At 43.8% G+C, this 21,266-nt stretch overlaps 1 protein-coding gene and 1 pseudogene across 1 annotated transcript; both read left to right on the forward strand.

The window, feature by feature from the left end:
* Positions 1–9,011: 9,011 nt before the first annotated feature.
* Positions 9,012–11,002, forward strand: LOC120933734 (annotated as a pseudogene).
* Positions 11,003–18,166: 7,164 nt separating this feature from the next.
* Positions 18,167–20,457, forward strand: LOC120933735 (E3 ubiquitin/ISG15 ligase TRIM25-like). The gene has a single exon (XM_040347106.1). The coding sequence runs from the start codon at positions 18,464–18,466 to the stop codon at positions 20,108–20,110; it is 1,647 nt and encodes a 548-aa protein (XP_040203040.1). The 5' UTR covers positions 18,167–18,463; the 3' UTR covers positions 20,111–20,457.
* The last annotated feature ends 809 nt before the right edge of the window (positions 20,458–21,266 follow it).

Consider the following 21,266-nt stretch of genomic DNA (forward strand, 5'->3'; position numbering starts at 1 on the left):
TCTGGAATGTTCCTTCCCATTTTGCCTCCAGGTCTTATTTTCCCATTATATTCTCTATGAGGGACACCAGGGGAGAGGGCTCAAATACCCCTAGTGGAGGGGGGGAAGGGGTGGATGGGGGAGATGAGGGCAAGAGGAGAACAGAAGGGAAAAAATAAATTATTTCCTTCCCTTTCCATTCCCTTTTCCTTCCCCTCCTCTACGTCAGGAAAAGTGAAAACACAGAAAAAAATTATTCTGGGGGGAATAATTCCCCTTATTGTGTATATACTTAAGTGTGAGAAAAAAAAGAGAGAAAAAAAAAAATAATGAAGGGAAGGTCAGGTTTCCCTACATTGTGAGAGGTGAGAGAGCAAAAAAAAAAAAAGTTATTTATAGGGGAGAAAAAAAATTCCCCCTATTATGTATGTACTACTATATAATAAAGGGGAGGGGAAGAGAGAGAGAGAAAAAAAAGGGGGGGAGGGGGGAAATCTATTGTAGGTGATATAATATTCCCTTATTGGGAATATTATTAAAATGCAAACACACACAAGAAACAAAAAAAAACAAAACAAAAACGATATAATAAGAAGGGGAATGTAAAGAGGAGCAGTTCCCCTATATTGTGCAAGGCAAGAAAGAAAAAAAATAATATATGGGGGATAGTTCCCCTTATTGTGTATATTCTAGTAAGAGAGAAAAGAAAAGAGAAAGAAAAAAAAGAAAAAGAGAAAGAAGAGAAAGAGAAAAAAAAATTGGAGGGAAAATCAGGTTTCCCTACATTGTGAGAGGTGAGAGAGCAAAAAAGGTTATCCATAGGGGGAAAAAATTCCCCCTATTGTGTATGTACTACTATATAATAAAGGGGGGGGGGAGACCAATCTATTGTAGGTGATATAATATTCCCTTATTGTAAATATTATCAATATTATTAGAATACAAACACACACACAAAAAAAAAAAAAAAAATAAGAAAACTATATAATAAGAAGGGGAGTAAAAAAAAGAGCAATTCCCCTATATTGTGAAAGGTAAAGAGAAAAAAATAATATATGGGGAATAATTCCCCTTATTGTGTATATTCTAGTAAAAAAGAAAAGAAAAAAGAAAAGAGAAGGAAAAGAAAAGGAAAAAGAGAGAAAAAAAAAAAAGGGGGGGGGACGACATAAGAAGGAGGCCAAACTACCCCTCTCCTCTATTCCCCTCCATTCTCTCCCTCCTCGCCCTCCCCATCACCCACCCGGGTCGGCTTCTACTCGAGTAAATACGGTACCTTAGATTGAAGCTATAGCAGCGGTCCCCGCACACCACTATGACCGACCACATGTCTCCCGGAGTTATTTCTGGGTTCATGGGCTCTGGCACTGTGATTGGCTGGAGCCACGATGATGTCACTCCCGTGCATGCCGGTCTGAAGAAATGGTATGCTCAGGCTGTTTGTTCAGTGCGCATGCGCCGATGACGTCGGCACAAGTGTATATGGTAAATATCTCCTAAACCTTGTAGGTTTAGGAGATATTTAGAGTACCTATCTACCTGTCCACTCCCTTCTATGTACTTGTTTAAAGATGGCCATACACTATGCAATCTGATTGTATATTGTGTATTTAGTCATAAAGGTGATCACTGATTGATTGCATTTCATTTAAAAAAAAATGTTCAGCTGGGAAGGGGTGGGTGGATGATGCAGGGTGTGTGCTAATGAGGTCAGCAGGTCAACTCCTTCCTGTGTCATGACCTAAAGTCTGATCAAGAAGAAGACATTACAAATGGATACGTCTGGAAACATGGATGAGGACAAGAAAAGTAAGTGACTGAAGATTTAATGAAAAGCTTCGATATTTTTCCCAAAAAAGTACATGAATGCTATACTGGTGAATAGGGAAGCTGGAATTTAGAAGAAAAAAAGAGTGTACAAAGGTGAACTTACCCTTTAAGGAGTGTTTCCCACTGACAGCTAAATGTAATAAAAAATAAATAAATCGATGAAAAAATAAGAAAAAAATGGCGTGGGGTCCCTCAATCCCTAACAGGCCCCAAAAGGGGGGGCAAGTGATGCCCCCCCGAACCATACCAGGCAACATGCCCTCAACACAACGGGATGCTTTGGGGCAGGCCCAGCTTGCCCCGGTTGGTGATTTCACAAGGTGGTGGAGCCAGCCAGTGATGTCACTGAGTGGCACCGCCCATTAGTTATTTAAGAACTATCAGATGGCAGAGCTGTCAGACGGCGGTAACCTTCGTCGGCAGCAGAGTGGTATTTTTTTTTAATAAAGTACTTGTCAAAAACTGCCTACTATCTTTTTGTACACTACATCTTTTTTGATGAATGACATACTTATTCACATGGGGGGGTGGGATCTGGGGGCCCCTTGTTAAAGTGGGCTTCGAGTTTCAGATAAGCCCTCTGTCCGCAGACCCCCACAACCGCCAGCCAGGGTTGTGGGGTAGAGGCCCTTGTCCACATCAACATGGGGATAAGGTGCTTTGGGGGGGCAGAGGGCATGTGACCTGGAATGGTTCGGGAAGGGGGCGCTCGCTCCTCCGCTCCCTTTCTTGACTTGCAGGAATACATGCTCAGATAAAGGTCTGGTATGGATTTTGGGGGGCACACGCCATTTTTTTTTTAAATTTTGGCATGGATGTTTCACTTAAAATCCATACCAGACCCTGAGGGCCTGGTATGAATTAGGGGGGTGAGCCCACGCTATTTATTTTCATGCTTCTTCATTCTTTTTGATTATTTTTTTTCAGCGGCACAGCAGCACTAATGCCTCGTACACACGGCCGGACTTTCAGAGAAAAAAAGTCTGACTTTTTTTCTCAGAAAGTCCAGCCGTGTGTAGCCTCTATCGGACTTTTTTTTAACGGACCTTAGATAGAGAGCCTGTTCTCTTTGTTTCCGTCGGAACATTCGACTGACTCACGGTGGACTTTTGCACGGTCAAAAGTCCGGCCGTGTGTACGAGGCATTCAAATATTTAGGGCATAATTGCTGTCCCCCTTCTGCGTCACAGGTGTTTCTCGTTCTGCATCAGCAGTGCTTCCCTTTTTTGGGGGCTTTTCCAGCAGCAGCAAAAAAAGATTCTCCATAATTGATGTTTCTTCTTCAGAGTCACAGATGGTCTTCCTTCTGCATCACCACAGTTTGTTTTTTTTGGCCTTTCTTGTTTGTTTTTTTTACATTTTTTTTTTTGCAGCGGCAGTGAAAACAAAAATTAACCACAATTGCTGCATCCTTATTTTCTTTATTAAAAACAACTATAATAAAACGGGTTATAGTGCACCAAGCACAAAAGTATTGCACCCAAGCACCATATTTCCTTCCCACACTATATAATACAAAAAATTAAAAACAATAATAAAACGGTTAATAGCACACCAACCATGCTCTGATGTTGGTTCCCAGGTTGAGGAAGGGAGTAATGTGACCCTAGAGAGAGGGGGGTGCCACAGAAGGACAAGAAACTTGCAGTCATGTTCCCCAAGCTGCAGCATACTGCCGAGTGAGGAGGAGGGAGGTGATGATGAGGTCACTGACTGTATTTGGGTGCCTGAGAGAACAGAGGAGGAAAGTGAGGAGGAGGAGGCACAACTCCAATGAATCAGGATGTCCTCCAGGAGCTGGCTTAAGGGCAGCCACCCCATTACATCACACCATAGAGCTCCACAGGTGTAGGGCACTGCTGACACCCAGCTGACTTCCAAAATTCCATTGGTGTGGGCTTTTTTCAACACATGTGCAGCAATCTCTGTCATGTGCTGTTTGCAATCTCTGTCTGAAGGGGATCAAGTGTCGTCAGAACTCCAGCCACTTGGGCACCACATGCTTGACAAGACATATGACGACCTCCCATGCAGTCCATTGACAACAGCACCTGAAAGACCCACAACATAAAAAAAATGCACACTTCTCCTTGCTCCTCATCTGGGATCTCTACCCCTACTATACCTCAAGTCATCGCAAAAACCTGAGAGAACTAATGGTATAGTAATGGGTGCCACAAATACTTGCACCCAATCTGCTAGCATTACACCACCTGTTGATTTCACCAGGCAAATTTTGGTACCCCAGTTGCTGAATCGTAAAAAATAAATAACGGCCCAGCCATTCATATGCTCAGCCTCTAAATGCTAGCTTGGCTAAATTGCTAGCACTGCAACTGCTGCTAGACTCTTCCCGCTTTCGTGAATTTGCGGAATGTGCTATAGCACAGTGGCAGGTTCCAAAAATAAATGTATTTTCATGTAAGGCCATTGTAGCTCTGTACTGTCATGTGGAAGGAAATGTTTTGGCCTAGTTGGCCAGGGCAGTCAGCAGCAAGGTTCACATTACCGCTGACTCATGGTCCAGCAGGCATGGTCAGGAATGCTACATTTCCTTCATGTGGCAAGGGGTAACACTGCTGACATTTTGGAAGGATGCAGGACAGGGTTCAGTGCTGGAGCTTGTTCCACCACCACACCTCCAAAAAGCTAGTGGTGATTCTGCCACATCTGTCTGCTTCACCCCCTCCTCATCTTTTTCCTCTACGGTCTCGTCTGCTGAATTGCCCTCTGAACCAGCAGTGCTCCCTAAGCATTCAAGGGGCTACGCAAGTAGTCAGGCTAAAAGATGCCATGCAGTGCTTTAGTTGGTCTGCCTAGGGGACAGGAACCACACTGGGGCAAAGATTCTGCCAGCTCTGCAAGGGCAGGCTCAGAGGTGGTTGACGCCATGGCAGCTTGAGCCAGGAATGATTGTATGTGACAATGGCACCAACCTTCTCTTTGCCCTCCGGGAAAGAACACTTTTCACATGTGCCATGCTTGGCACAAGTCCTGAATTTGGTGGTGCAGCATTTCTTGAACAGGTACCCAGGCTTACAAGTGTAACGCTACCCCCGGAGGAGCCGCTGATTAGATTTGGGATCGGCGTATTTAAGTTACCTCTGTGTTGTGTCTAGGGGTGATGATAGCAGTAATAGAATGTCCAAACCATTGATTGACGTTTTCAATGCTTTATTTCTTGGTCAAACACGACCAACATGTCAACTTGAGGTAGACAGGACAGGTTGGTGAAGAGAAGAATAACTTTGCAGAATCAGGCTTTAGATAGAGAAAGCAGTCCTGCCTTCTATAATTGTGTTTGTCTCGTCGCCACTCCCGCCGCTGGACAGACCTCTCTCACAGGCCTGGCAGCCAGAGCGCCACTTAGAGCTTCTGGGAAGGAACAAGTCTCTGCCACAGACTTGGCTCAAATTAGATTAGGATGTTGAGATGAGACCTCTGCCACAGACCTAGTATTTGAAAGTGTGAAAGGTAGAGCGAATCCTCCCAGTATGTCTTTTTGGGGTCACCAACTAACAGTCTGAATGGAACTTGTCAGTGTCCGGTCACCCAGATCCCCAATGGTTCGTTCAAGTCCTATCGGATCACCTGCCTCCGGGTTCTCCTCAGACCGATCCCCCATCGAACAGCACCCGGCTTGGGATCTTCTCAATAGAAGGGGGAACCCAGCAAGTCACTGGGGTCCCTTGTAGCTTCAGTTGCTCTGGGCCATGAGGGCCCAGAGTCAGGAACTCTGCGTAGCATGTGCGCCCCGGCCTGGTAGGCCATAACGCCGGGGCCGTGATGTGCGCACACCCTAAAGGTGGGTGCCACACCTGGAACCAGGAACCCGCGAAGAACCCTGAACAACGGCCTCCGCCACAGAAATACCCCTCCCCAGAATGGGAAAACTCCCCTAATTGGCTGCTGGGAAGAAGCGGCTCTGCCTGGACCCCTCTGGCGCCACATGCCGCCCAGAGATGAGACTGCATCTCTGGAACACAGACTGACCCACAGGACAATCCAGATTTGGCGACAGCCAAATTTAACAAATCAGTGAATGAGAGCAACATAACGCTATCATTCCCCCACTAAATTGAATATAGCACCTGTACGAAAAGTACACAGGTGCTACACAAGATCTTCTGAGGCAAGCCAGAAAAGTCTGTGGCCATTTCCGGCAGTCATACAATGCCAGTGCTCGGCTGGCTGACATCCAATGGGAATTCAATCTGCCACCAACAACCTCATTTGTGAAATGCCCGCCATGTGGAACTCAACATTGGCAATGCTGCAGCGGCTGCACATGGAGCAGATGTCCGTCAATGAGTACCTGTGTGAGTATGGCACAAGGAAAGGCTCAGGGGAGCTTGGCTTCTTTTCGCCATGCCAGTGGCTACTGATAAAGAATGCATGCACTGTCCTGTCACCATTTGAGGAGGCCACAAGAATGGTGAGCCGTGACAATGCATGCATTGAAGACACTGTCCCTCTAGTCTTCCTGCTGGAGCGCACGCTTCATGGAATTAATGGACAGGGCACTTGAGGCAGAACAGAGGGAGGAAGAGGAAGACTTCCTTTACACTTAAAGCCCCATTAATGCAGATACCATTCCTGCGGGGCCGCCAAACACACAGGAGGAAGAGGAGGAGAAGGATCGTGTCAACATGGATGTAGCGGATAACATACAGCAGTCTTCAAGGGATGATTTACAGTCCCCAGAAATCCAAGGAGTTGTACATGGCTGGGAGTAGGTAGTTCTTGAAAATGTCATCCTTAGTGACCCAGAGGACTCTTAATGCCTCTGCAAACTTACGCTACATGGCCTCCCTGATTCTGCAAAGTCTGCGAATGGACTAGAGGATTCGTGGTATCAAGGAAAGGGATCATTACTGGCTGGCAACCTTCTTGATCCAAGTTACAAGGCTAAAGTTGCAGAGCTCCTCTTGCCTTCACAGAGGGAGCAGAGGATGAAACATCTTCAGAACGCCTTGAAGAAAAATGTATGTAACGCCTTTTCAGACACTGGGAGGTTACCATTTCCTGGACAACGCGGTGGAGAAGGTGGCTGGCTGGCTGCCTTTAAACAAACCTTTAGGTCTCAGTGTCTAGGGATGTTAAGTTTATGCAACCATCAGCAGTGTCTGCATTATATGGTGCAGGATTATCTAGGGGCAAGAGCAGACTTCGAGACCTTTCCAAGTGAGCATCCACTGGGTTACTGAGTTTTGAGGATGGACCACTGGCCAGAACTTGCTCAATATGCAATCAAGCTACTGGCCTGCCCTGCATTCAGCGTGCTTTCTGAATGGACATCTAGTGCTGCTGGAGGTTTTGTGACAGATCAAAGAGTGCGCCTGTCCACAGACTCTGTTGATAAGCTGACATTTGTCAAAATGAATCAGTCCTGGATCAGCAGCTATCAAGCCCCTGATGCTGATGTAATGGATCCTTTGAAGACTGCCTATGCTGCCTATCCTCTTTCTGAATCTTGATTATGAGAGCTTCCAACAATATTTTTGGTTTAGGGCACCACCAACACCTAAGGCCCAATTTTTTCTGCACCTGTTTGACAGATGCATGTCATCTAAATTTTTTTCCTAATTTTTAACAGCGGAGCCCTTTCCTGTGCCCAATAAGAGTAACTGTGAGGGGTTAGTGTTCAGGCACCACCAACACCCAAGGCTGAATTTTTTTGCACCTGTTTGACAGATTTATTACATTTCAATTTTTTTCACATTTTTAACAGCAGGGCCCGTTCCTGCGCCCAACAAGAGTAACTGTGAGAGGTTGCAGTGTTTAGGTACCACTTGGGATGGGCGAACAGTTTGGGTCAAGCATAAGTGTGGCCCAAACATCGCCCATTCAGGTACTCGCATAACACCCAAACTTTTTAACATGTTGCAGCCATGTCCACCTTTCACCTGGCCATAGATGGGTAGAATTTTGAATTAAATATATTAGGAACAGGATGGGTGTGAGACCTGACTCCAGCTGCCCTAGGTGTGCGAGAGATCATGGTGATCTAATCCATTTGTTGTGGCGGTGACCCAAACTTCATCTATTCTGGTCAGGGGTTTTAGCTACCATTAATGAAGTATATCTGGTTGTTGTACCCACTGATCCAAAACCATGCTTACTTGGAATTTTGGATGGCATCCCCATGGATGACAATTTCAGGCAGGCCATAGCGAGGGCTCTGTTCCAGGCCCGTAGGCTGATCCTTCTGCGTTGGAAGGCGGTTGAGCCCCCAACGTTGAAGGAATGGATTACCCAGGTGGGGGACACCATAAGAATGGAAAAGTATATTTATCAGCACAGGGGTTGTTCGGGAAAGTTTGAAAGGGTGTGGGCTCCATGGTTGGACACCCCTGGCCTGTCCCTGGTTGATTTAGTACTGGATAGGCTGTTTAGATAGCGGACGGGTGGACGGTTGAGTAGTAGTGTGGACAGGGAGTATTAATCATTATGTATTTGTACTTGTATTTAATGTGCTGGGGCGGTCTGGTGTGGGAGAGATACCTTTATGCTGTAATGTCTGATCTGTGTATTTGGTGATGGCGGGGGGGGGGGGGGTCGCTGTGTACATTGTTTAAATGTTCCTCTTGAGCTGATACCTGAATTGTTGGAATACCATTGTATCCAGTATGTGAGCTGTGTAATTGCTGTACATTTCTTGTATGTTTTTGTTTCAATAAACATCTTTGATTTAAAAAAAATATATATATTAGGAAAATAATCTTCTAAGATAGTTTGTTCATTTTTCGAATCATTAGAGGGGTCAAATTGATGTTAGTTCTTGACCACAGTGATGAGAACATTCCAAGGAGCAGGATGGAAATTTTTTCTCGAAAGGAGAAAATTTCGAACAGTGTATGTGGTTTTCATTTCATAAAGTCCATTCATTCCAAAACCAAATGTGTGGCATTTGAATGTTCTGAGAATATTCACATAAATTTTGTGCAGGGAATGGGGATGTTGTGGGTTCAAAATTCTATCCATCTACAGCCAGCGTTAGTGTGCCATGTTTCTTCTTTATACCCGTCTTTCCCCTTTATCTCTCTTCTAATGTCAGGAGGTATGATTATCTTTACTACTGTGAGAAAACTCTCCCTCTTCTGTACTCTGATCCTGTGTCAAATTTCACTAAACCAACCCAGCCTCACCATGTGTAGGAGGAAGTGACCTCTCCCAACTGCATTCTTCCCCGTGTGAGAGAACTTCATTTCATTTCCTCGTCTGCTGTTAGCGATGGCGTCTGATCTGAGAGCTGAGCTGGAATGTTCCATCTGTCTGAACATTTATACAGATCCTGTAACCCTAAAATGTGGTCACAACTTCTGCCGGGTCTGTATTGAGCATGTGCTGGATACACAGGAGAGGTTTGGAGGATATTCCTGTCCTGAATGCAGAAAAAGGTTCAGGGGTCATCCTGCACTGCAGAGGAACATAACATTGTGTAACATAGTGGAGAACTTTCTGTCTGCTCAGCCACATCAGGAAGTGTCCGGGGTCTTCTGTACTCACTGTGTGGACTATCCTGTACTTGCTGTTAGATCCTGTCTGCTCTGTGAGGTTTCTCTGTGTGATAAACACGTGAGAGTCCACAAAAAGTCCCCAGAACACATCTTATGTGACCCCACCTTGTCCATGGAGAGCAGGAAATGCTCCGTCCATAAGAAGATCCTGGAGTATTACTGCACTGAGGATGAGACCTGTATCTGTGTGTCTTGTTCTATGATTGGAGCACATAAAGGACATAAGATGGAGTCACTGAATAAGGCTTCTGAGAAGAAGAAGGAGACACTGAGGAATGTTCTGCAGAAACTTCTGACAAAGAGAGAGGAGACGGAGGAAAAAGTCCAGAGTCTGCAGGAACACAGGAGGAAAGTAGAAGAAAAAGCAGCTGGTGACACCAAGAGAGTCACTGTCCTGTTTAGAGATCTCAGGAGACGTCTGGAAGATCTGGAGAAGAGAGTCCTGAGGGAAATCTCCGGGAGGGCAGAGCGGATCTCCATCTCCATCCGGGATCTGGAAATAAAGAAGGAGGAGCTGTCCAGGAAGATGCGTCACATTGAGGAGCTGTGTAACATGACGGATCCACTGACTGTCTTACAGGAATCAGACACAGGTGACTTGTGTGATACTGAGGATGGAGATAATGAGGACAGAGAGAGACATGAGAAGCTCCTCCATGATGGAGGGGGTCTGGATATGGGTGGAATTTCACACACATTACACACATTATCTGATATAATAACATAGGTAAATGTATACTTCCCTATACAGGAAGCTGCAGACATATTACTGGATGTAAACACAGCTCATAATTCTCTCCATATATCAGATGGCAGGAAAACTGTATCCTGGTCAGATATAAATCAGAAGCGCCCCAAAAAAACTGAGAGATTTCAGTATTGTTCTCAGGTGTTGAGCAGTCAGAGTTTTTCCTCAGGGAGACATTACTGGGAAGTGGATGTGGGGGGGTCAGATAACTGGAGAGTCGGGATGTGTTACCCCAGTTTGGACAGGGAAGGACGGGAGTCAGTGATTGGATTTAATAACAAGTCCTGGGGTTTAGTCAGGTCTGGTAACCAGTATTCAGTGAGACATGACAGTAAAGAGATCCCCTTACCCTCCAATATCTCCAGTAACAGAGTCAGGATATATCTGGATTATGAGGCCGGGCGGATCTCTTTTTATGATCTGTGTGACCCGATCCGACACCTCCACACCTTCATCACCACCTTCTCTGAGCCCCTCCATGCTGGGTTATGTGTATGGGAAGATTGCATAAAGATATGTGGAGGGAAATCAGGAGAAATCTGTCCAGAAACTGGTGACATCACAGGGAGGGTGGATGGGATTGGTGGAATAGAATGGGATTGGTGGAATTTTTAATCAATAGAGTAAGGCAATGGGTGGGGCTTTAGTTGGTATCCTACAGAAAATCTCAGAGGAAACATGAAGAAATGATCCCAAGATTTACTAGTGAAAGAAAAAAAACGGGATTTATCACTAATATAATGATATTACTATTTTAATGTATGATTACTAGAACTGGAATGTATCCCCAATATAATGTGTCCCCATAGAATGGACAACCAATAGAATTCTATGGGATCACTTTTGTAATGTATCCTAATATAATGTGTCCTCAGAATGGATCACCAATATAATTCTACTGGATCACTTTTATAATGGATCCCAATATAATGTGTCCCCATAGAACGGATCACCAATAGAATTCTATGGGATCACTTTTATAATGGATCCTAATATAATGTATCATTGTGATGGTGTATCTTATAATCACTGTGGGCCAGATTCAAATAGAGCTACGACGGCGTATCTCCTGATACGCCGTCGTATCTCTGAGTTCCGTCCGTCATATCTATGCGACTGATTCATAGAATCAGTTACGCATAAATCTCCCTAAGATCCGCCAGGTGTAAGTGACTTACAGCGGTGGATCTTAGGCTGCAGTCTAGGCTAGGCAGTCTAGGCTTCCGCTTGTATATGCGACGAATATGCAAATGAGGAGTTACGCCGATTCAAAAACGAACGACAGCCCGGCGCTTTTTTTTTTATGTCGTTTGAGTTCGGCTTTTTCCCTGACTTATATTGTTACCCCTGCTATATGCGGCGTATCCTATGTTAAGTATGGCCGTCGTTCCCGGGTCGAATTTTGAATTTTTTACGTTGTTTGCGTAAGTCGGTCGCGAATATGGACGGACGTAATTTACGTTCACGTCGAAACCAGTGACGTCCTAGCGACGTCATTTGGAGCAATGCACGCTGGGAAATTTAGCGGACGGCGCATGCGCAGTTCGTTCGGTGCGGGGACGCGCCTGATTTAAATTCTACACGCCCCCTAGCCGCGGAATTTGAATTCCGCCGGGGGGATTTACGATACGCCGCCACAACTTTAGAGGCAAGTGCTTTCTGAATACAGCACTTGCCTCAAAAACTTGCGCCGGCGGATCGTAAATCAGATAGGTTACGCGGATCTAAAGATCCGCTAACCTATTTGAATCTAGCCCTAGATGTGTCCTGGTGATGGGAGGAGAATTAGGAAAGGAGATGTTAATGTAAATAAAGTTTTTCTCTATTGTACATGTGAAGTGTTGGTGATATAACGCAAGTAATGAAATGTAGATTTATTGATGAATACTGTGTGATTTCTGGGGTAGTGGTAAGTTACATAGTTACATAGTTAGTCAGGTTGAAAAAAGACACAAGTCCATCCAGTTCAACCACAAAAAATAAAAAAACAAAAATAAAAAACACAGTAAAATCCTATACACCCAACTCCATTCCCACAGTTGATCCAGAGGAAGGCAAAAAACCCCAGCAGAGCATGATCCAATTTGCTACAGCAGGGGAAAAAATTCCTTCCTGATCCCCCGAGAGGCAATCGGATTTACCCTGGATCAACTTTACCTACAAATCTTAATACTCAAGTTATATTCTGTACATTTAGGAAAGAATCCAGGCCTTTCTTAAAGCAATCTACTGAGCTGGCCAGAACCACCTCTGGAGGGAGTCTGTTCCACATTTTCACAGCTCTTACTGTGAAGAAACCTTTCCGTATTTGGAGGTGAAATCTCTTTTCCTCTAGACGTAAAGAGTGCCCCCTTGTCCTCAGTGTTGACCGTAAAGTGAATAACTCAACACCAAGTTCACTGTATGGACCTCTTATATATTTGTACATGTTGATCATATCCCCCCTTATTCTCCTCTTCTCAAGAGTGAATAAATTCAGTTCCTCTAATCTTTCCTCATAGCTGAGCTCCTCCATGCCTCTTATCAGTTTGGTTGCCCTTCTCTGCACTTTCTCCAGTTCTCCGATGTCCTTTTTGAGAACTGGTGCCCAAAACTGAACTGCATATTCCAGATGAGGTCTTACTAATGATTTGTACAGGGGCAAAATGATATCTCTGTCTCTGGAGTCCATACCTCTCCTAATACAAGAAAGGACTTTGCTCGCTTTGGAAACCGCAGCTTGGCATTGCATGCCATTATTGAGCTTATGATCAACTAAAACCCCCAGATCCTTCTCCACTACAGATCCCCCCAGTTGTACTCCCCCTAGTATGTATGATGCATGCATATTCTTAGCCCCCAAGTGCATAACTTTACATTTATCTACATTAAACCTCATCTGCCACTTAGTCGCCCAATTAGACAGAGCATTGAGGTCGGCTTGTAAATTGGAGACATCCTGCAAGGACGTTATTCCACTGCATAGCTTGGTGTCATCTGCAAAGACAGAAATGTTACATTTGATCTCAGACCCAATATCATTTATAAATATATTGAAAAGTAAGGGTCCCAGCACTGAACCTTGGGGTACACCACTGATAACCTTGGACCATTCAGAGTAAGAATCATTAACCACGACTCTCTGAATTCTGTCTTTCAGCCAGTTTTCTATCCATTTACAAACTGATATATCCAATCCTGTAGACCTTACCTTACACATGAGCCGTGTGTGCGGAACTGTATCCAACGCTTTTGCAAAATCCAAATATATCACGTCCACAGCCACGCCTCTGTCCAGGGTTTTACTTACCTCTTCATAAAAGGAAATCAGGTTTGTCTGACAACTTCTGTCTTTCATGAATCCATGTTGTCTGCTGCTTAAATAGTTTGTTTCCAGCAAGAACTCATCCATGTGGTCTTTTATTAAACGTTCCAGTATCTTCCCAACTATAGAAGTTAAACTAACAGGTCTATAGTTACTTGGTAAAGACTTTGTTCCCTTTTTAAATATGGGCACCACATTGGCCCTGCGCCAATCCAGTGGTACTATTCCTGTCTTTAATGAGTCCCTAAATATTAGATACAGTGGCTTTGAAATGACAGAGCTCAACTCACCTAGGATCCGTGGATGGATGCCATCAGGTCCAGGTGCTTTATCCACCTTTATTCTGTCTAAATATTTCTGGACCATATCACTTTTGAGCCATTGTGGATTTGAGGCTGTGTCACTCCCACCCCCATTATGGACATGAGCCCCTCCCCCATGCTCCATTCTATACACAGAGCTGAAGAAAACATTTAATAAATTTGCCTTCTCTTTGTCCCCAGTCACCCACTCTAGATTATTTTGTAAGGGGCCTACATGCTCAGACTTCACCTTTTTACTATTAATATATTTAAAGAATTTTTTGGGGTTTGTCCTACTATCTTTTGCAATCTGTCGTTCGTTTTGAATTTTTGCATCCTTGATTTCCTTTTTACATATCCTGTTATATTCTTTGTAACATTTAAACGACACTAGTGTTCCTTCATTTTTATATTTTTTAAAGGCTATTTTCTTTTTGTTTATAGCTTTTTTAACTTTGACCGTGAGCCACATAGGTTTTATTTTTAGCCTTTTAAACTTATTGCCCATGGGAATATACTTTGCAGTGAGGTTCCAAACAGTCTTTTTGAAGAATTCCCATTTCTGTTCTGTGTTCATCGGTGCCAATATTCCCTCCCAGTCCAAGTCCTGGAAAGCAGCCCTCATCCTTGGAAAAAAAGTTTTTATTTTTCCTGTATGTATTTCTTGCTTATAGTTAACATTAAATGAAATCATGTTATGATCACTGCTACCCAGGTGTTCCTTTATCTGAACATTAGTTATAAGCTCTGCATGGTTTGAGATTATCAGGTCCAACAGAGCATCATTCCTAGTTGGGGCCTCAATAAACTGTACCATAAAATTGTCCTGCAATAAGTTTTTACATTTTTGTCCTTTAACTGTCCCAGAAGTGCCATTATTCCAGTCAATTTCTGGGTAGTTAAAATCCCCCATTATTATCACCGTCCCAGCCCTTGCAGCCCTTTCCATCTGTGCAAGGAGCTGAGTCTCCACCTCCTCATTAACATTGGGTGGTCTATAACAAACTCCAATGATTAACTTTGAACTATGCACATCTGTATGCAGTTCCACCCATAATGCTTCAGCCTCATCACACTCTCCATCAACCAGGTTCTCTTTCACGTTTGCTTTGAGGTCACTTCTCACATAGAGACAGACCCCTCCACCTTTCCTTTTTACCCTGTCTTTCCGAAAGAGAGCATAGCCAGGAATATTAATAGCCCAGTCATGTGAGGATTGAAGCCAAGTTTCAGCAATACTGATTACATCATAGCTCTCCTCATGCGCCAGAGCTTCCAACTCACCTGTTTTGCTTGGCATGTACTCATGTGAGCATCATGGGAAATGTAGTTCCAAAATATCTGGGGTGCCAAAGTTTGCCCTCACTGGCCTAGGCTATAAGAAGATTGCCAAGACCCTGAAACTGAGCTGCAGCACAGTGGCCAAGACCATACAGCAGTAAGGATGAGCCGAACACCCCCCAATTTGGTTTGCACCATATCTTGCGAAAAGGCAAAAAATACCATATTTATCGGCGTATAACACGCACCCCAAGTAAGGAAAAAAAATTACATTTTAAATGCCCATCAATGCAGCCTTATCAGCCTTTGTCCATCATTGCAGAATGATCAGTGTCCATCTGCTACCTTGCCCAACAGTGTCCATCTGCAGCCTTGCCCTCAATTGCAGCATGATCAATGATGGGTTTTAAATTGTTACTGGTACTCAATTTTTCACTTTGCATTGTGAAGTGTTTCGTTGAATAGGCAGATAAATCCAGCTGCTGTGAACAACACATAAACCTTCCATTTGCCTGCCGAGGAGGGAACGAGTGCCACTGAGATAGACAGAGCTGGATGTCCTGTGTACTTGGCTCCTCTTGCCCCTTGGTCCGGCTCCTATGATGAACATAAAACCGGTCCAATGGCGAGACATAAATGCTAGGTCACTGGGCGTGACTGCAAGCGGAGTCGAGAGGAGCAGAGTACACAGGATAGGGGATAGGGGATAGGGGGTGGGTGCATTTAAATGATCAAATCAGGAGGTAATTCAGGTTTGCTGGTTAACATGGCAAAATTCTTACTTCAGAAAACAGACTAACAAGAGGGCACTAAAGTTAACGGGCCATAATTTTGGGTAAGACAAGGGAGATAATAAAGCATTGTAATGTGGACAGGTCTACAGACGGTTATGCAAAAATAACATACCAGTATTATTAAATAGACAAAAGCAAAGAAGATAGCAGCGTTCCAGTTTTTGAGTGGAGATGTTTCAGCATAGTTACATAGTTATTCAGGTTGAAAAAAGACACAAGTCCATCCAGTTCAACCATAAGAAAAAGATAATAATAATATACAATCCCATATACCCAATTCTATACTCACAGTTGATCCAGAGGAAGGCAAAAAAAAAAAAAACAGCAGAGCATGATCCAATTTGCTACAGCAGGGGAATAAATCCCTTCCTGATCCCAGAGAGGCAATCGGATTTTCCCTGAATCAACTTTACCTACAAATGTCAGTACCCAGTTATATTATGTGCATTTAGGAAAGTATCCAGACCTTTCTTATAGCAATCTACTGATCTGACCAGAACCACCTCTGGAGGGAGTCTATTCCACATTTTCACAACTTCTACTGTGAAGAAACCTTTCCATATTTGGAGGTGAAATCTCTTTTCCTCTAGACGTAAAGAGTGCCCCCTTGTCCTCAGTGATGACCGTAAAGTGAATAACACCAAGTTCACTATATGGACCTCTTATATATTTGTACATATTGATCATATACCCCCTTATTCTCCTCTTCTCAGGAGGGAATAAATTCAGTTCCTCTAATCTTTCCTCATAGCTGAGCTCCTCCATGCCTCTTATCAGTTTGGTTGCCCTTCTCTGCACTTTCTCCAGTTCCCCCAATATCCTTTTTGAGAACTGGTGCCCAAAACTGCATATTCCAGATGAGGTCTTACTAATGATTTATACAGGGGCAAAATGATATCTCTCTCTCTCTGGAGTCCATACCTCTCCTAATACAAGAAAGGGCTTTGGAAACTGCAGCTTGGCATTGAGCTTATGATCTACCAAAACCCCCAGATCCTTCTCCACTATGGATCCCCCCAGATCCTTCTCTACTATGGATCCCCCCAGTTGTACTCCCCCTAGTATGTATGATGCATATTCTTAGCCCCCAAGTGCATAACTTTACATTTATCAACATTAAACCTCATCTGCCACATAGTCGCCCAATTAGACAGAGCATTGACGTCGGCTTGTGAATTGGAGACATCCTTCAAGGACGTTCTTCCACTGCATAGCTTGGTGTCATCTGCAAAGACAGAAATGTTACTTTTGATCCCAGACCCAATATCATTAATAAAGAGAGTAAAAAGTAAGGGTCCCAACACTGAATCTTGGGGTACACCACTGATAACCTTGGACCATTCAGAGTAAGAGACATTAACCACAACTCTCTGAATTCTGTCTTTTAGCCAGTTTTCTATCCATTTACAAACTGATATTTCCAATCCTGTAGACCTTACCTTACACATGAGCCGTGTGTGCGGAACTTTATCCAACGCTTTTGCAAAAGGCAAGTATACCACGTCCACCCCTCTGTCCAAGTATACCACGTTCACAGCCACCCCTCTGTCCAAGTATACCACATCCACAGCCACCCCTCTGTCCAAGTATACCACGTCCACTGCCACTCCTCTGTCCAAGTATACCACATCCACAGCCACCCCTCTGTCCAAGTATACCACGTCCACTGCCACTCCTCTGTCCAAGTATACCACGTCCACATCCACCCCTCTGTCCAAGTATACCATGTCCACTGCCACCCCTCTGTCCATGTATACCACGTCCACAGCCACCCCTCTGTCCAGGGTTTTACTTACCTCTTCATAAAAAGAAATCTGGTTTGTCTGACAACTTCTGTCTTTCATGAATCCATGCTGTCTGTTGCTTAAAATATTTTTTTTCCAGCAAGAACTCATCTATGTGGTCTTTTATTAATCTCTCCAGTATCTTCCTGACTATAGAAGTTACACTAACAGGTCTATAGTTACTTGGTAAAAACTTTGTTCCCTTGTTAATAGCAATTTAAAATAGGGAAAACAAACACTTTTCAGTTTTCAATTCTGGGTGGATGGCAGTGAGCTGCAACATACCATAGCAATTAAGAAGAAAATCAGCACTAGCAGCCTACGCCTCACTTACTTTCACTTAACCAAAACCCCCCAACCATCCCAGATCCCGAATGATGGTACTAGGCTCAGACTCGATGTAACCACACTTCGTTTTACCATGTTGCAGCCATGTCCACCTTTCACCTCAGCGCACTTAAGCTGGCCATAGATGGGTAGAAATCCGAATGAATTATTTTTTTTTTTTAAGGAAAAGAACGTTTCATGATAGTTTGTTAATTTTTCTAATCATCAAATTGATGTTTGTTTTTAACCGCAGTAAAGTCCATTCATTCCAAAATCAAATGTTAAAAGGAAACAAAATCTTTGGAGTGACATTTTTCTAATTAATTTTTGTTCAAAATCTGTCTACAACCAGCGTTTCTGTGCCGTGTTTCTTCTCTACACCCGTCTTTCCTTCTTTATCTCTCTTCTAATGTTAGGAGGTATGATTATCTTTACTACAGTAAAAAAAACCTCTCTCTTCAGTACTCTGATCTCTGTGTCTAATAATACTGATCTGGATCAGCCTCACCCTGTGTAGGAGGAAGTGACCCTCCCAACTGCATTCTTCTCCGATGTCAGAGAATTTTACTTTTATTTCCTAGTCTGCTGTCAGCGATGGCGTCTGGTGATCTGAGAGCTGAGTTGGAATGTTCCGTCTGTCTGAACATTTATACAGATCCTGTAATGCTGAGATGTGGACACAACTTCTGCCGGGTCTGTATTGATCGTGTGCTGGATACACAGGGGGGGTCTGGGGATTACTTCTGTCCTGAATGCAGAGAGGAGTTTCCGGATCGTCCTGCACTGCAGAGGAACATAACACTACGTAACATAGTGGAGAATTTCCTGTCTGCTCAGCCAGATCAGGCAGAGTCCGGGGTCTTCTGTACTCACTGTGTGGACTCTCCTGTACCTGCTGTTAGATCCTGTCTGCTCTGTGAGGTTTATCTGTGTAATAAACACCTGAGAGTCCACAAAAAGTCCCCAGAACACATCTTATGTGCCCCCATCTTGTCCATGGAGAGCCGGAAATGCTCCGTCCATAAGAAGATCCTGGAGTATTACTGCACTGAGGATGATACCTGTATCTGTGTGTCTTGTTCTATGATTGGAGAACATAAAGGACATAAGATGGAGTCACTGGATGAGGCTTCTGAGAAGAAGAAGGAGACACTGAGGAATGTTCTGCAGGAACTTCTGACAAAGAGAGAGGAGATGGAGGAAAGAGTCCAGAGTCTGCAAGAACACAGGAGGAAAGTAGAAGAAGAAGCAGCTGGTGAGACAGAGAGAGTCACTGTCCTGTTTAGAGACCTCAGGAGACGTCTGGAAGACCTGGAGAAGAGAGTCCTGAGGGAAATCTCCGGGAGGGCAGAGCGAATCTCCATCTCCATCCGGGATCTGGAAATAAAGAAGGAGGAGCTGTCCAGGAAGATGCGTCACATTGAGGAGCTGTGTAACATGACGGATCCACTGACTGTCTTACAGGAATCAGACACAGGTGACGTGTGTGATACTGAGGATGGAGATAATGAGGACAGAGAGAGACATGAGAAGCTCCTCCATGATGGAGGGGGTCTGGATGTGGCTGGGATATCACGCACATTAAACAAAGGTTTATCTGATATGATAACAGAGGTAAATATATACTTCCCTACACAGGAAGCTGCAGACATATTACTGGATGTAAACATAGCTCATAATTATCTCCATATATCAGATGACAGGAAAACTGCATTCAGGTCAGATAGAAACCAGAATCGTCCAGAAACTCCAGAGAGATTTCAGTATCGTTTGCAGGTGTTGAGCAGTCAGAGTTTCTCCTCAGGGAGACATTACTGGGAAGTGGATGTCGGGGGATCAGATTGGTGGATAGTCGGGATGTGTTACCCCAGTATAGACAGGAGAGGAGGATTGGAGTCAGTGATTGGAGATAATAAGAAGTCCTGGGGATTGTTCAGGTATAATGATCAGTATGGGGTGAGACATGACAGTGAATGGATCGTCTTACCCTCCAATATCTCCAGTAACAGAGTCAGGATAGATCTGGATTATGAGGCCGGGCGGATCTCCTTTTATGATCTGTGTGACCCGATCCGACTCCTCCACACCTTCACCACCACCTTCACTGAGCCCCTCCATGCTGGGATATGGGTAGGGAGAGGTCGTATAATGATATGTGGGGGGAAACAGGAGAAATCCATCCAGGGACTGGTGACACCGTTAGGTGGATGGCTGGGATTGGTGGAGTATGCAATCATATGAATAAAGCAGTGGGTGGGGCTTTAGTCTGTATCCTGCTGTTTCTTCACTATAAATAATAATAAATGAGATTTCTCCCTTTGTCACTGATCACTGTGATTGGGTAGAATATCTGTCCAGTTACTGCAATAACATGTTAATCTATCTATTTATCTATCTATCTATCTATCTATCTATCTATCTATCTATCTATCTATCTATCTATCTATCTATCTATCTATCTAGCCCATGACAATCTGACATATAACTTTCTCTGTAAGTGACATCAGCAATCACTGTGATTGGATAGGATGTGGTCACCTCTCAACTCTTTCCTCCCTCCAATTCCATGCAATCTATAATAGAAGAGGTAAAAAACAATGTAATAATCAAAGAGGAAACATATGAAGAAATGATCCCGAGATTTACTAGGGGAATAAATGGGATTTATCACGAATATAATGATATTACTATAATAATGTATGATTACTAGAACTGGAATGTGTCCCCAATATAACGTGTCCCCATAGAATGGATCACCAATAGCATTCTATGGGATCACTTTTATAATGGATCCTAATATAATGTATCATTGTGATGTTGTATCTTATAATCACTTGTTCTGGTGATTGAGGAGGAATTAGGGAATGAGATATATATTTTTTTTCTCTATTTTTATTATACAGTATCTCACTAAAGTTAGTACACCCCTTACATTTTTGTAAATCTTTTCTTCTATCTTTTCATGTGACAACACTGAAGAAATGACACTTTGCTACAATGTAAAGTAGTGAGTGTACAGCTTGTATAAGGCCTCGTACACACGACTGGTTTTCCCGGCAGGAAAACTGCCAGGAGAGATTTTGGCCGGGAATCCTGGCAGTGTGTATGCTTTCCCGACAGGAAAACTGCCGGGAATCCCAGTGGGAAAAATAGAGAACCTGCTCTCTATTTTCCCCTTGGGTTTCCCAGCAGAGTGTTTCCTGCTGAGAAAACCGGTCGTCTGTATGCTTACCTGCAGGCGAAAGAAACCGTGCATGCTCTATAACACTTCGATGCATGCGCGGTAGCATACAATGTTAGTGTGGGGTGTAGAAAGATGGTGGCGATGGAATCGAATGTGATGAGACACCAGCTTGTCGTAGTCGATGATGTCACCGCGTTCTTGCCATTCAAAAGG

The sequence above is a fragment of the Rana temporaria genome, chromosome 3 (genome assembly GCF_905171775.1).
Source record: "Rana temporaria chromosome 3, aRanTem1.1, whole genome shotgun sequence".
In the NCBI taxonomy this organism is placed as follows: domain Eukaryota; kingdom Metazoa; phylum Chordata; class Amphibia; order Anura; family Ranidae; genus Rana; species Rana temporaria.

What these genes read in the sequence shown, in the direction of transcription:
- LOC120933735 (XM_040347106.1), top strand. Translation starts at nt 18,464, where the DNA reads ATGGCGTCTGGTGATCTGAGAGCTGAGTTGGAATGTTCCGTCTGTCTG.